Raw genomic sequence first — 16,908 nt, 5'->3', positions numbered from 1 at the left:
TGGGTGAAATATTAAAATAAGTATTGAAATAGAAAAGTATAAAGATGCAGCCAGTTTCAAAAGTAGTATGAATATCTCCAATAAATCAGAAATGGAGCAGAAACATAAGAATGCTTGAGACAGGCAAGAGATCCTGTAGCCAGGGACCCAAGAGGATCCCAGAAAGGCCTGGACATAGCAAGAGAGGCTCCATGAAGGAGGATAGACTTGAGAGAAGGCTCCATTTTTATGGGCCCATGGGGAACTTCTCCCGGCTGGTTGCTACTCCAGCAGCCTTGGTTTTATGGATTTGGAGATAAATAGATCTTTACTTTCCAGGTGGTCCTGAGGCCCCAGGCACCAATGACCTCGGACCTAGTGGAAACCCTGAAGAGCTTCTCTCGGGGGCAAGGACAGAGGATGAGGTGAGGGTAGGGGGAAGAAGCACCCAGCCCTCCCCACTCTCAAGTCTTCTCATCTTTCCCTGAAAGATGTGATTGGGTAGTTCTGCATGTGACCTGGGAATTTGCATTTTAATGAGATCCCAATTAAGCTTGATACTTACTTCCAATACTTCTTCAGCCTGCCTCTCTGTGTTTCACCAACTATGAGTCTTTACAAAAGTGCCTGGGTGTGGGTTAGTCAACAGTGACTGGCCCTCAGGGTTCCCAACATCCCTCCCACTTCTTCCTCCCTCTTCACATTTCCATGTGTTCTGCTACTGCTTTCCCTTATCACTTGCTAATAAAAGTCCCAGCCCTGGAGGATGCCACACAAAGTCCAGACTGTCTAATCAGGGAGACAGACATACAAGTAGATAAACTGCTGTGGTTTGCTCCAGGTGTTTGTGAAGGGAGAGGCAGACTTTCTAGGGGATCTAGAGAAGACTGTGCAGTGGGTGCAGTGGGTGATTCTGAGCTGGAGCTGGCAGGATGAAAAGGAGTGTGTCAGGTAAGGAGACTGGGATGGGTGGTCCAAGCCAACTGAGAATTGTGTGATCTTAGAGAGTAGAGAAAGAAACAGCAGGTGGCATTCATTTCAATGCATTGTGTTTTGGCTTTTATTTAAGTATAGTTCACATAAAGTACACAAGTATCACAAATATTTCTGCTCACTGTTTCTTCAAAATTTTCTGTTCTCCACTCTCCCCAACCTTTTTTGCCTAGAACTCCAATTACACATATGTTAGACCATTGATGTTGTCCCACAAGTCACTGGGACTCTTTTTATTATTATTATTATTATTTTCCGGCTTGCTGTCTTCAGTTTGAATAGTTTCTATTAATATAATTTCAAGATCACAGATCTTTTCTTCCATAGTACTAAATTTGCTGTTAAACCTAGTCAGTGAATTTTTCATTTCAGATATTAAGTTTTTCATCTCTAGATGTTTGATTTTTCTCACATTAGAGTAACATTTTTATTATTTAAGCATATTTTAAGTAGCTGTTTTAAAGTTCTTATCTGTAAATTCCTTAATCTCTATTATGTCTGAGCCTGTTCCTGATGCTTAATTTTTGTTCTGGTCATGGGTCACATTTTCCTATTCTTAGAATGTCTAGCAATTTTTGATTGGATGCTGGACATCATAACATTACAATTTTATTGTCTGGATTTTGTTGTCTTCCTTTGCAGTGTTTGACATTTGTTTTAAAAGTCAATAAGTTACAGATCTGCTTGAACTTGTCAAGGCATGTTTTTAAGTTTTGTTAGTTGGGTCGAGTGCAGCTTTAGTTCAAAGTTAATTTAGGCATAATGCCAAGATGTGACACTTCTGGGTCTCTACTGAATGTTCCAGGTCTTTCTACTTTGGATGGTCATAACCTTAATATATCCTAATGTTTTGTGAACTCTGGGAATTGTTCTGTTTATACCTTCACGTTAGGTTTCTTTTGTTCTTCTGTGTGTATATGCACATTGACCAGCCATGGGGAATTTCGCTTTATGCATGCAGAGCTTAGCACTTAGCTTTGAACTTAAGGAGACCTCTATACACATTTCTAAAGCTCTCCTCTAGCACTTCACTGCACAAATTGTAGCTTCCTCAGCTTTCTCAAACTCTGATGTCTGTCTCCTAAGCTCAGCAAGCCTACCATGCTTTCCTTGAGTTTTCTTCAACACATCCAGAAAGTGTCCTTAGGCAGAAAATTGGGACAATTGTAGAGCTTATCTCATTTTTTTCCTTCCCTGCCTGTTCTCTAATGTCTGAATTGTTTTATATATTTTTTCAAATTCTCAATAGTGTCATAAATTTTGTCAAGTTTTCTATCTGTTTACAACTGTTTGCAACCAATATCAGTTACTTTGTATTGGCCAAAAGTGTAAGTCAACTCAAACTTTACATACCTACCTGCATAACTTTCCTTTAAGTAGCTACAGGACTTTTCATCACCCTGAGTTCCCCTTGCTTATTACCAGTCACATGTGAGCATCAAAAAACAGGGCAGAATGGCCTAACACACATGTCAAAGGCAAAGGCCTCCATGATCTGTGATGAAGTTACAGGGGTCAACAGAGCCCAGGCTATGCAAGTTAAGACCTCATTGTTTACTTTGGGAAATCAGAGGCTATTGAGACATTTTAAAATAGTAAATGACATAGTCAGGTTTGAGTTTTAAAAGACTATTCTAGCTGTCACATGCAGAGTGAATTGAAAGAGCAGGATAGAGTATGCAGAGAGAGCTGTTAGGAGGCTTTGTAGTATCCCAGGCAAGACACAATGACAGCACAACTAGCCTGTTAGAGTAGAGGCAGAGAAAAGTGGATGGACTTGAGCAACGTTTAAAGGAGGTAAAGTTGACAAAACTGGGAATATGTTGACATAAAGAAGAAGGAAGTACAGGGATGTCTCATAGGCTTAACTAACTAGGTGAATGGTAGAGCCAGTGATGGAAATGTTGAAAGGGGGTTTCAGCTGTGGCTGTTGCTGGGAGATGCTCTTTGGGAAGGAATCTGAGTTCATTGTGGTTCATACTGCATGGAAGGTTTATTTCAACATCAGAAGGCTATATCAAGTAGACAATTAGACATACAGAGATCAGAGGAAAGGACTGAGCTGGAGACTAAAAAGAATACTAAGACATTTGCTTGTCTTAATAATGAAGCCATGGGTATTGTGGCATGTAATCAGCTGGAGGGAGAGGAGAGATTAAAGTGAGGAGAGAGCTACAACCAAGTAAGCAAGTGCCAGGACTCGCCAACCATACAACGACAGAGCAGGAGAAGGGGAACCTGCAAAAATGGGTAAGGAGGAGGTACAGAGATATTGGGAATGTCTGAGCCAGAGGGAGGGACTGGATCAGAGCATGGTGTTCAGTGTCAAATGCTACTGGGAAGTCAAGTAAGATGAGAACCTAGACACATTAGTTGGCTTTTAGAAGCACCTGAGTCACATTTTTGTGGATACAGAAGCCAGGCTAGAGTGGACCAGTGAGTGAGTTGGAGGTAAGGCCACAGAGACCATGAATACACAGCTCTTGAAAATTTGGGCCACAAGAGGAGGAGTGTGGAGATAGAGCAGCGGCTAGAAGCAAATGAGAGGGTGAAAGGAGTGTTTTTGTTGTGGCATTGTTGGTCTCTTTGTCTTAACGAGCAAGACTTGAACATGTTTCCAAGCTAACAGCAAGAATCAGGTTGAGAGGGCGTGTTTAAGCGCAGAAAAGAGAGGCAGAAGCGTCCTGAGATGAAGAGAAGAGATACTTTCCAAGGCTCAGGAAGTGGGGCTGGTCATCAAAGGAGGGCAGATCAAGTAGGGATAGGCAGAGAGGATGCCCTTTTAGGGAAGTTGAGACAATTCCTTTTCATAGAATCTCTTTTATGTGAGATAGGAGGCAAGGTTGTCTGCCGTGTGTGTGTGTGTGTGTGTGTGTGTGTGTGTGTGTGTATGCATGCATGTGGGCACACACGCATATGTAGTAGGGTGAGCATCCATTCCACCCTGGAATAAAAAGGTTAAGGACATGGAAAAGGCGAAAGTATTCCCTGAAGTCAATGGGAGGGTGAGCTGATGAGTTACATGTTGCCAGGCAGATAAAGGCTGGTGTTTGGGAACCCACAGTGGACCAGGCTGCCTTACAGAAACCCTTGTCCAGCAGCACTTGGCAGGGAAGGGGCAAACAGGTAGGTTCTGCCACACGTGGAGACTTGCTGCTGGACCGGGACATGAAGACAAAGGTCTGGGGGTGAAGCACATTGGTTTAAAATGAAGCCCCTGACACCCAAGCTGGATAAAGAGGCAAATGAAGACAGGGGATGGGGTGGAATTGAGAAATGCTAACAACTGGGTCCTCAAAGGTGAATGGGGACGTAAGTCAGGGCCAAATAGAGAAGGACCTTGAATGCCAGGAGCTTGAGCATTTTTCCTGAACTCAGTGGGGAGCCATTGAGGAATTTGAGGTGAATGACACACCAGATCAGCGTTTAGAAAGCTCACCCTGTCTGCTGGGTGGATGAGCACTTGGAGATGGGAATGGGTGAGAGACAATGGAAGGTGGAATGCAGGCTGCAGTAGCTGGGAGGGAGAGGCCCAGAAGAGGTAAGCCCTGGGGATGGCAGAGTGTCCCTGTCACCCCAACGACGAGCAGAGCCCACTGGCTGAACACTCACATAAACCCAGGCCACAGCCAATAGAAGGGCAAGGGCCTTGGCAGGGCTGGGAGAAAGAAGGGGTGACCACAGGATGACAGGAGTTCAGGGTGGGGAGAGGCCAAGTATGGTGGATTTTAAAAGCCAACTGAATGAGCTCCAGCCAGGGTTTTCCCCCAAGAATGTAATGACCTGGGGGCCCTCAGACATAGATCCCAGACTCAGAAGAGAGGGGGGGCCTTTTGAGACCACCTCCTCCTGAGGTTTTGTGAAAAGCAGAGACTTACCTGAAGTCACATGGAGGCAGTACCATTAATGGGTCAAGACACTTACTAGCCAACTCCCCGACTTCAGGTGGATCTCCCCTACTCAACCCAAGCCCAGAAGAAACAAGACTTGGGGCATGGAGGCCATGTCTAATAGGCCATCTCTGCTGATGGGGATGGAGGTTCTCTGGGAGGGACAATACAGTGTCAGTGGGGGCCCCTGAGAACAACCTGCCCCAGCCTCCCCAAAAGGGGCACAGACCCCTGGTGGTTGTGGCATACCCCTGTATGTGGCTGATATCCTCTTCTTTCACCTGATCCCCTCTCCCATGGTTATGAGTTGCCAGGGACAATCAATTTCCTTCACCCTGCTTCCAAGGGAGGAATACAAAATCGTAAGAGCCACAAGAGAGAAGCAGCTTTGGTCTCCTGTCCACCATGGGCCAGATGCCACACTGGGCATTCTGTAGACATTGTCTCACCTCTCCTCAGAGCTGCCCTCCTTATAGATCCAGTTGATGCGGTTCAGAAGGTGAAGCAATGAAAGGACAACGTTATTCTCTAAACAGAAAGTACTGCTCTGAGGTTAGGAAGGTAAGCATGATCTTGCTTAGGCTCTGACTTCTGAGTGGCCAACAAGATCAAGTGCTGCCCTTTTGTGATTGAGTCTAGAGGGCTGCAGACCCCAAGTTAACACAGTAGACCCCAGCCTGTCACAGGGAAGCCTACAGATGTCACATTCTTACACGGCTTCCTGAAAAACCCCCGTCTGTCACAGAGCTCATCAAATAAAAGACACTCTAGGTTTCAGTCCCATGTTCTTCCAGGTGCCTTCCATTTCACCATTCCAGCCCTTTTTTTTAAATTTATTGTTTTTTTTTGAGACCGAGTTTTGCTTTTGTTGCTCAGGTTGGAGTGCAATGGCACGATCTCGACTCTGCAACCTCCGCCTCCCAGGTTCAAGTGATTCTCCTTTCTCAGCCTCCCAAGTTGCTAGGATTATAGGCACCCACCACCATGCCTGGTTAACATTTGTATTTTTAGTAGATACAGGGTTTTGCCCTATTGGCCAGGTTGGTCTCAAACTCCTGATCTCAGGTGATCCACCTGCCTCAGCCTCCCAAAGTGCTGAGATTACAGGCATGAGCCACCGTGCCCAGCCACCACCCCAGTTCTGAGGCTGGTATAAATGCTTCTCCATCTCACGGCAACACATCAAGTGTCTACTGAGCCCCTATAATGGGCACTTCCCTGTGCTGGTGGGGGAAGGGGGTAGGAGGACAGAAAGCAGTTGTGTAGAGCAGCGAAGAACACAGACAGGTGCCAGGATAGTCTTCAGAATTCTCTGCTGCTGAGGTTCTCTGCAGCCATCCCCCAGTGGGGACCGGGGCCTGGAACCAAGTCAGTATATCCCTGCCTGGGCCCCCTCTCTCTGCAGCCCATCTCTCCTACTCCCCAGCCCTTCCTGCCAGCCTCTCTGGTGCTGAGATTCATGTCACAGAACCTTTTCTGTCCCTCAAAGCTGCCTGGCTCTGGGTTCCCTCTGAGTCCTCCCAGCCAGAATCTTTCTCTTCTCTGCTTTTCCCCTATACTTTGCTAACATTTTTCAAGTCTCAATCAGCTGTCACTGCCTCTGGAAGCCTTTCTTGTTATGGAATAGGTGTGCCAATACCTGTACTTACTTATCACACACAAACACACACACACACACACTTGTGCCTAGTGGTGTTTGCTAATTGCCCATCTTCCCAGTCAGCTCCTTAAGGACCAGGACCCTGTCTCTCTGTCCCTCATTGTAGCCCCAACACCTCCTGTAGTACCTGCATAATAAGTGCACATGTTCAACACAATGGACTGAATGCATGAATTACACATTCAAAGAATCTAGAGGTTATCGAAAGGCAGGTGTGTGGTCAGTGATAATTCATCTGGTAATAGAAGTCGAGTAAATTTCAGAGATGGCAGAAGACAGAAGGGAGTGATGAAGTCATGACAGGGGAAAGGGACCAGAGAGGGCCTCTCAAGCCAGTAATAGCTAAGTAGAGTCTTTCAGAGTGAGAAACAATGGCTTTCCCACATGCAAAGGAAGGTGGCGCCCAGTGGGGGCATTTGTAGCCGAGTACACTGTACCTGAGCAGGGCATGGGTGAGTGGGAAGAGGAGGGAGGGAGGTGGACCCTGGGCTGTTTGCTGTTGGTGTTGACTGCAGAGAGACTGCAGATGAATACACGGAAAGGCAGTGGGGCCAAAGAGAGGGGAAGGGGTCAACGCTTAATGCCGTATGTCATAGGGTTCCCAGTGAGCTCCTTAAGAGCCAGGACCCTGGCTATTTGTCCCCCATTGTGGCCCCAACACTTCTATCTCCCAGCAGATCGTCTCTTCTCAAATTGGTGAAGTTTCTTAAGAAAAATATTTTGAGGAAACATGACCAGAGAAGGGAGATGAGTTCAGAAACCTTCAGGATTGTCCGTGGGGGAGATTAAGAGGGGCTGGACCAAGAAAAGGGCATAGAGATGGAGAGAAGCTGGGGCTTGCAATGTCCTGGGGAGGAAGAACAGTGTGGGGAAGGAGCTGGCTGCAGAAGGCAGAGTGACTATCAGTATCCTGACTTGGAAGACAACAGCATGGGTAAAATGGCCTTCTCAGAGAAAGGGAGAGATGCGGCACTCAGGGTGGGGGCAGATCCAGAGGTCAGTTCAGAACATGGGGCAAAGAGTCCAATAGGTGAATGGATGGATACAGGCATAACTTAGGGAAAAAACCCCACTTCGGTCAAACAGGAAAACACAAAACTACAAAACAGGACTCGCCCAAACACATAAATGGACATAGAGAGAAATGAACACTTTTGCAAAAGAATTATTCATTCAGCAAAAGGGTTCTTTAAAAAGTTCCATCTAAGTTAAATTATACCTGGTATAATGAAATATGATTCATTAGCATATTTCATTTCCACAGAGAAATTTTTGGGAATGTTGCTGTTACATGATGCTTAGTCTGACATAGACAAGTGGCTGTGTGTGCCAGTATTTCTGTCACTCTGGGCAAAGGTTCTTTTGTATTTTCCTTCTCCATTTCCGGCGAAATAATTGTTCACTTGTTGACTGAATTCTTGTTCCAGGGATAAAGTTTTTCCTTCACAATCAGGAGTAAAACTTCATGCCAGTGCCCCAAGGAGAAGAGTGGGTAGCAGTCATTCACACTGTTCTATAAATGACCAAAGAGCAAAGTTTGATGAAGGGCAAGGGGGGTTATAAAGGCACTGTGCTTGTGAAAAGGGTGATGGGGGGGAAGGACATCCAGGTCATGGGGGAGAAATTATAAAATTGGAGAGAGAAAAGCTTTCAGACAGATGTAACCTATTGGAGCATGTACCTGCTTTGCTTTCCCCTATGGCTGAGCACAGAACCCACCTTGCATTAGATTCATACACCTTCCTTCTATAAAATGACTATTTACTACTGTATCTCAGGATCAACCCACAGAGTTGGAGCTCCTCTGTAAAGGTGTGTTAAAGCAGATGAAATCCTTCTGATGAAACTGAACAAGTGAGGGTGCTGTAGGCAGGGCTGGTGAGACCTGCGAGCATCACTTGATAGAGTTACCCAAATCAAATTCTCTCTGACTTCAACAGAACAATGGTAAAAGTAATATATTGAGCACGCACAGTTTATGTGCCTTATCACACTCAATCCTCTGAACAACTCTGTAAGGTAACTAGCTCTGTTTTACAAAGGTGAAACAGAGAAGTCCAGAGAGGTTACTTGCTCACCATGAATGTCAGAGTAGAATGCAAGCCCAGCCCTGTTGGGGTTTGAAATTGCCATCAGGTCATTTAGTCTGAAGTCTCCTTGGCGTCAAAGACTTATCAACTGAGGCTTGAATGGGGAGCAGACAGATGTGGCTAGAGCTGTAGCTCATCAGCAACTGAACCCCAGTGCTCAGTGCTCCAGAGGACCACCACAGAAAGGACAGCCTTTTGCTCCAGGTTTCCACTTTTTGAGAGACATGAACACATTAGTAAATGTCTGTGTCTGGGAACAGAAAGCCAGGGTGAGAAAATAATCAGATCTACACAAAATGGATAAAGAATGTGTGGAGGGACCTCCGAAGGGTGAGAAACCACTTCTGGCTGCTAAGAGGGGGGACTTTGCGATCTGCTCTCACACTCTCAATTCTTAAGAAATAAGTCTATGAAGCAGAAACAGCAAAAAGCATGGGATTTGGAATTTGAGACCTGACTTTGAAGCCCACCCCAGACACAGACAAGTGAACGGTGTGATCTGCAGTAAGTTATACAGGCTCTCTGCAGCCTGTTTACTTATTTGCAAGTAAAACAAAAGCAATGATAATATCTACATGGTGGGGCTATTGCGAGGCTCAAAGGAGATTACATGAGAGAGCTCTACCAATCGTCCTATCTGTCCTCATTCTGCTGCTGATGGCATAGGTGTTGAAGGGTCTCTGATTCAGGGCCTGGACCCTCAGTTTACCCCTCAACGGTTCTTACCTCTCTTGCAGACGTACTTTGTTCCAAAATGGCATCTTCCTTTTATGGAGTTCTCTTTGCTGTTAGTCTCTGTGCTCCAATCTACTGTGTGGCCCCGGCCAATGCCCCCAGCAGATACACCCAGCCTTCCTCCACAAAGAGCATCCCTGCCTCACAGGTGTATTCCCTCAACACCGACTTTGCCTTCCACCTGTACCATAGGCTAATTTTAGAGACCCCGAGCCAGAATGTCTTCTTCTCCCCGATGAGTGTCTCTACATCCCTGGCCATGCTCTCCCTTGGGGCCCACTCAGTCACCAAGACCCAGATTCTCCAGGGCCTAGGCTTCAACCTCACACACACACCAGAGTCTGCCATCCACCAGGGCTTCCAGCGCCTGGTCCACTCACTGACTGTCCCCAGCAAAAACCTAACCTTGAAGATGGGAAGTGCCCTCTTCGTCAAGAAGGAGCTGCAGCTGCAGGCAAATTTCTTGCACAATGTCAAGAGACTGTATGAGGCAGAAGTCTTTTCTACAGATTTCTCCAACCCCTCCATTGCCCAGGCGAGGATCAATAGCCATGTGGAAAAGAAGACCCAAGGGAAAGTTGTAGACATAATCCAAGGCCTTGACCTTCTGACAGCCATGGTGCTGGTGAACCACATTTTCTTTAAAGGTAAGGATTTGAGAAGTTGATTTTTATTTCTTTATTTTATGATGAAGACGATGATTTTTGCTTAGTGAAATATGCAAGCGAGACAAACCCAAGACTAGTGGAGAAATGGGAGAGCCTGAGTTCTAATTAGCATTGCATTAGCTGGCTGCAGGACCTGGGATAGCTCCTCATTTAGTTCTCTTTAGGTAGACAGATTAGGTGATTTGAGGTGTTACATTTGACTCAGTGGGTGGCCCATAGGAGAAATCTGGAAACTACTTGAGAGAAAGCGTCTCTTGCTACCAGCAGCTGTCCCACTGCCCCTTGAAAGTTTTAGAGAAGGAACATGGAGCTCTCTGACCATGCAGTTTAAGAAGCAAATCCAAGAGTGAGAACACTTTCATAGGTATAGAAATGTAGACAAGCTGATGTGACTGTCATTCACACCCCATAGATAGATAGATAGATAGATAGATAGATAGATAGATAGATAGATGATGTTAGAGCTTTACAGTTTTCACTGTGTTGCCTCTGCAACACATCAGCTTTGAAGACAAACAACTTGGATTTGAATTTCACCTCTGCCCCATACTTGCTTTATGATCCTCAGCATATGTCTCTAAAAGATCTACCATGTGCTGAGTGCCTGACCTGTGCCAGTCTCTGAGCTGACTGCATGGTTGGATGATGAAGCCAACTTTATAGGGTTGTGCTTGAGTGGAAGTACCTGGGGTCTCTAGGCAGAGTTTTCTTGGGTGCCTTCGTATCATCCCTCCCTTCCTCTGTCCCTTTCCTCCCCTTCCTTCCTCCCTCCCTTCATCCATCTGTTCACTTATTTATCCATGCACTAGTTTATCTGTCCATCCATCCAGACATGCAGCCAGCCAACCAGCCAGCCATCTCTCCATTAATATGTTTATCTATCCATTTACCCATTCAACAAGCTATCCATCCATTTATCCATCCATCAGTTCACCCATCCATCCATGCATCCATTCATCCACACAGAAAGCCACCTAGCTAGCCAACCACCTATCCATTAATCTATTTATCTATCTATCCACCCATTCACCAAACTATCCACCCATTTTTCCATTTGTCATTCATCCATCCATCCATGCATGCATCCATCTATCCACCCAGCCAGCCAACCATTTATCCATTAACCTGTTTATCCCTCCACCCTCCATCTACCCATTAACCAAACTATCCACCCATTTGTCCATCTATCAGTTCATCCATCCATCCATCCATGCATCCACCTGGCTAGCCAACTAGTTAGCCACCTAGCTAGCCAACCACTTATCCATTAACCTATTCATCTATCTATCCACCCATTCACAAAACTATCCACCCATTTATCCATCTGTCATTCATCCATTCATCACACATGCATCCATCTATCCACCCAGCCAGCCAATCATTTATCCATTAACCTCTTCATCACTCCAGCCTCCATTGACCCATTCAGCAAACTACCCACCCATTTATCCTTCCATCAGTTCATAATCAATTCCATTCATCCATATATCTACCCAGCCAGCCAACCATCTATCCATTAGCTATTCATCTATCCATCCACCCTCAATCTGCCAAGTTATCAACCCATTTATCCATCCATCCTGCCAAGAGGAAAGAGAAAGAAAGAAAACTGATATGCCTTGAGCCCTTACTAAGTTGCCTTCACCCTATGTTGTTCTATTTAACTTAATTCTATTTTTAATTGAAATACAATTCACATGTCATAAAATCCACCATTTTAAAGTGTATAATTCAGTGATTTTTGGTTTTTACTATATTCACAAGTTTGGGCAGCTACTCCACTGTGTAATTCCAGAGCATTATTTTGTCACCTCAAAAAGAAACCTCATACCCATTAGCAGTAATTCTCCATTTCATTTTGCTGTCTTTACTTCACCAATTGCACTTTGACATAAAGACCTCTTTTCTCTCTTTGTGCTAGCCAAATGGGAGAAGCCCTTTTACCCTGAATATACAAGAAAGAGCTTCCCATTCCTGGTGGGCAATCAGGCCACTGTGCATGTCCCCATGATGCACCAGAAGGAGCAGTTTGCTTTTGGGGTGGATGCAGAGCTGAACTGCTTTGTGCTGCAGATGGACTATAGGGGAGATGCCGTGGCCTTTTTTGTCCTCCCTGGCAAGGGCAAAATGAGGCAACTGGAACAGACCTTGTCAGCCAGAACACTGAGAAAGTGGAGCCGCTCACTCCAGAAGAGGTAGGCCTCTATGTCAGTCAATCTGCTGGGCCCTGGGGCAGGGGACGCACACATTCAAGGATGAAGGAGAGATTGTGCCAACAGCTGTTAGATAATCACTTCTGCACAGTCAGCACCAACTGCATACAAGACAAAGAGCCTGAGGCTGTCTATACATGTTCTCACTTGAAGTTCACTATCACCTGATGTCTTAGTTCCACTCATTTCACAGATGAGGAAATGGAGGTTCCAGGGGGGTAAGCTAGTTGCCCAAGGTTATGTAGCTCTTATATGCTAGCAGAGCTTGCCCTAGAAGCCAATCTGATGTTGAATTCTATGGAATGACCCCATAAAAGCAAGCAAACAAAAGCATTGGTGGTCATGTATAAGAATGAGGATAACAATATTACCGAATCCAAAGGTTGGTGAAAAGATAAAGTAACCTGCTATTTACAAAGTGCTTAGAAGAATTCCAAGAAGATAGTAACTTTACAGTAAATGTTAGCTAGTAATGTTGTTATTAGTTCTGTAATTATTACGGATAATATCAAAAGTATGGAGAATATCAAAAAGATCACTCATGAGATAAAAAATGTCAAAGGTTTATGTTCTGTCTCTTAGCTATGTGATTGGCAACATAGAACACTTTTTAGCATCATTCTCTGGTGCTCATAGTCTAGGAAGAGAGAAGGAAGGCTGTAGCATAACCAGAATTCAAGAAAGAGATTGGGCAATGCCCCAGGGGAGGGCAGGCAAAGTGCTGAGGAGCTTCTGAGCAAAGAGAGATCACTTTCAGCTGGGATTCAGGGACAGCTTAAGGAGGTGGCGGCATTTAGCCCCACACGTATGGGTAGGATATGAGCACACAGAAGCATGGGAAGGGCAGCTTTGGTGGAGGACACGGCATCGGCAAAATCTCAAAATTAAGGATGAAGAGATGCTGCAGGGTGTACCAGCAACTTCTTCTCTTCTCAGGATGCATCCGGGGCTGGAGAGAGGAAGGGGAGGTGGCTCAGAGGCTGGGGAGGAAGGGATGAGCACAGAGCAGCAAATGGAGCACAGAGAAGACAGGGAAAGTGGACAGTGACAGAGAAGAGAGATCTGTCCCTCGCCTGTCAGATGAGGACTGAAATGTGTCCATCCAATATTTTTGTGCTTTCATTGCTGTGAGTCACTAAGTACATGACCTTGGGCAAAGCACTAAAACTAAGCTTTACCATCTTTAAAATGGGGGTAATGTTATTGAATGTGCCTGGGACAATGTCTGCCATATAATAAATGTTCAATACATGCAGGCTGTTTACTCTTGGTTCAGGGAAACCCTTGCAGAGGAACACAACATATTGTGTGAAATTATCAGGTGGTGGTGTTCAGTGTAGTAGCCACTAAGCCACATGCAGTTATTTACACTTAACCAAAATGTAGTAAAATTAAAATTGTAGCCCCTCATTTGCACGAGCCACTTTTCAAGTTGCTCAATAGCCACGTGGCTAGTGGCTACCATAGTGGAGCGTGCGGGAACAGGATCTTCCCAACATCGCAGGAAGTTCTGCTGGACTTTGCTCCTCTAGGGCGTCAGCAGGGCCTGTGTCAGGAAGTGCTGGTGAGGAGGTACTCCAGACAGTGGGTGGCTGATGAGCTTCCATTGCGACTTGATGTCTCCTGCTGGTTTCTGCCATAGACTCTTGCTGACCACCTTCTCACCTCTGCACCCACTTCAGTGAGGGGCCCATCTGTCTCCTTGTATGTCTTCCATGCTGGGCCTGCTCAGCTGGGAGGCTTACTTCAAGAGCAACCTGGGTTGCTTGGCTAGGATGTGTTGACCTTTTTAGCATCAACTAACAATGGCTGGAGGAAGAATGGAGTCTCCCAAAATGGCATCTAGGAGCAGAGATGCAGACACCACAGGCTTGTGACCTCATCTTTTCCTTTTCCCTACTCCACAGGTGGATAGAGGTGTTCATCCCCAAATTTTCCATTTCTGCCTCCTACAGTTTGGAAGCCATCCTCCCAAAGATGGGCATCCAAAATGCCTTTGACAAAAATGCTGATTTTTCTGGAATTACAAAGAGAGATTCCCTGCAGGTTTCCAAAGTGAGTTGAATAAGAATATTTGCAAAAAAGTCCAAGCTGCAAGCACCTGCAGAATTAATCAAGCACTCTTATTTATTGATAAGGAGACAGAGGCCTGGAAGGTGAAGTGAGGTTCTTCTGCGGCCAGAAGAACCAAACCTTGTGTGGCTTACGGCCACCATCCCTCTGGCACACAGCATCTGTTTTCCCTCTTCATACAAACATTCCAAAGGCATCCTCAGCAGGCAACTGCTCCATCATGCCTGCTGCAGGCAAGCAGGTGACCCACCGGGATCTGACCTCACCTTCTTCCTCCCTGAAGTTTAGAAGCTTACACAGGCATCACAGCCTGGCTGCCCGTAGACCATCTGCATCCTGTAGACGTGTTGTCTGGCCTTCAGTGTGTAAGGAGAGAGAGAAAGAGAACTTTTAAAAACGAGTATATTGAATCGAAAAGTCTAGATTTCTGATCCTCTTGAAAAAAAATCACTGAGTCCAATTCCCACATGGTAACAGTGAGCCCATGTTTCCACACGGCAGCCATCACTGGGGATGATGGTACCCTCCTGGTAACGTGGGCACCCCATGCTCTTACAAGAGGTCTCCCTCAGTTAATGGGGGTTACCTGCCTAGCCCCTGCCCACATATGGGTTACTGATCTCTGACCTAAAATTTTATTTTGGTAATGGATCATAATGGTCAGAAGTGAGCCTGGGACCACTGAAGGGGACCTTTGTTGTTGGATTTCAGAAAATGCGGAGAGTCCCCACTGGAATATGATGAGCATAATGGACTTCTCACGGAAAGTGCATCTGTGACCCCACAAAAAACAATGCCTGTAGTCACAGGAGCTCAAGCCTCCTTGAAGCTTAGAAGTACAGGAATTCCAGGTTAATACTCTCTTTCCTAGAAGACAAAGAAGGGATCTAACCTTGGTAATAACAAACCCATGTCTGCCACGCAAGAACTGCAGCAATTACTACTGCTGGCAAGTCTGTGAGCACGTGCTTTGTATGATCTCCTTTAATTTACACAATAACCTTGTGGGATACATGCAGGAAACTGAAGCCTGCAGCATCTAAATAACTTTTGCAACAATAAGTGGCAGAACTGAGACTCACTTGGATCTGTGAGTGAGTCAGTGTTTGTAACCATCTCACTCCAGGTATAAGGGCTAATGGGCCATAGTCAACACCCACCGCAATGTATTGAGCAAACCCAATGCCAGGCATTTGAACCTTGAATCTTTCCAAGGCAGACATCACCACTCCAGGGCAAAACACTCACTTTAGTTTACTCAGTTAAGTAAAATGTCTCCACTGGGGACACTGATGTTTGCTTTTTCCTTGGCAGGCAACCCACAAGGCTGTGCTGGATGTCAGTGAGGAGGGTACTGAGGCCACAGCAGCCACCGCCACCAAGTTCATAGTCCGATCGAAGGATGGTCCCTCTTACTTCACTGTCTCCTTCAATAGGACCTTCCTGATGATGATTACAAATAAAGCCATAGACAGTATTTTCTTTCTAGGGAAAGTGGAAAATCCCACGAAACCCTAGGTGGGAAATGGCCTGTTGACTGATGGCACATTCTAATGCACAAGAAATAACAAACCACATCCCTCTTTCTGTTCTGAGGGCGCACTTGACCCCAGTGGGACTGCATTCGCTGGCAGGGATCAATCACCAAACCATCAACAGGGACCCCTGTTGTCACAAGCCAACACCCATTCACCCCAGTCAGTGCTCTTTTCCACAAATTCTCCCAGGGAACTAGCTTCATGGGATGTTGCTGGGTTGGTATATTTCCTTTCCTTGGGGCTCTTGGGAATGAAAATACACCAACCCAGGCCAGGAACCTCTACTGCAGAATTACATTAACACATTCAATAAAACTAAAATATGAATTCACTTGTCACCAGGGTTCTAATCGGAAAGTGATTTACTGGTGAACTCTCAGTGGCAGGGTTGTGTTCCCATGACATCTCACAGGCTGCATGATTTTTTTCTTCATTTACTCAGCAAAAACTCATTGAGCACTTAATATATGTTAGGAGTAAATCAGACAGAGAAAATTCCTGGACTATTAGGCCTAAATGGGGGAGCCAGAACCCCCTGCAACAACAATAAAACCAAACCTATACACATGATTGTGACAGTTTATGTTAAGTGCCACGAAGGCATTGAATAGGATGACTGAGCATGAGGGAGGGAAACAAAAACAAAACTACAGACCAATATCCCTGATGAACATAGATGCAAAAATCCTTAAAAAAATGCCAGCTAACTGAATCCAACAACATATTAAAAAGATAATTCACCATGATCAAGTGGATTTCATGCCAGGGATGCAGGGATGGTTGTCAATAAATGTGATACACCACATAAACAGAATTAAAAACAAAAACCATATGATCATTTTAATAAATGCAGAAAAAGCATTTGACAAAATCCAGCATTGCTTTGTCATTAAAACCCTGAGCAAAATCTGCACATAAGGGACATATCTTAATGTAATAAAGGCTGTCTATGACAAACCTACAGCCAACATAAAACTGAATAAGGAAAAAAGTTGAAAGCACTCCCTCTGAGAACTGGAAGAAGACAAGGATGCCCACTCTCACCATTTCTATTCAACACAGTACTGGA

The 16,908-nt window shown here is 45.3% G+C and overlaps 1 protein-coding gene across 1 annotated transcript; it reads left to right on the top strand.

Annotated features, from left to right (window-relative positions):
* Window positions 1-771: 771 nt before the first annotated feature.
* Window positions 772-16,177, top strand: SERPINA9 (serpin family A member 9). The gene is made up of 5 exons (XM_017547040.2): window positions 772-930; window positions 9,350-9,994; window positions 11,937-12,210; window positions 14,136-14,283; window positions 15,616-16,177. The coding sequence occupies exons 1-5, from the start codon at window positions 912-914 to the stop codon at window positions 15,817-15,819; spliced, it is 1,290 nt and encodes a 429-aa protein (XP_017402529.2). The 5' UTR covers window positions 772-911; the 3' UTR covers window positions 15,820-16,177.
* The last annotated feature ends 731 nt before the right edge of the window (window positions 16,178-16,908 follow it).

The sequence above is a fragment of the Cebus imitator genome, unplaced genomic scaffold, assembly GCF_001604975.1.
Source record: "Cebus imitator isolate Cc_AM_T3 unplaced genomic scaffold, Cebus_imitator-1.0 Scaffold193, whole genome shotgun sequence".
Classification (NCBI taxonomy): domain Eukaryota; kingdom Metazoa; phylum Chordata; class Mammalia; order Primates; family Cebidae; genus Cebus; species Cebus imitator.
Note: the sequence above shows the minus strand (reverse complement) of the source record. Positions and strands in the feature narration are given on the sequence as shown.

What these genes read in the sequence shown, in the direction of transcription:
- SERPINA9 (XM_017547040.2), top strand. An exon ending in GAACCACATTTTCTTTAAAG is followed by an intron (nt 9,995 to 11,936) that starts GTAAGGATTTGA and finishes TCTTTGTGCTAG; the next exon opens with CCAAATGGGAGAAGCCCTTT. An exon ending in AGCCGCTCACTCCAGAAGAG is followed by an intron (nt 12,211 to 14,135) that starts GTAGGCCTCTAT and finishes CCTACTCCACAG; the next exon opens with GTGGATAGAGGTGTTCATCC.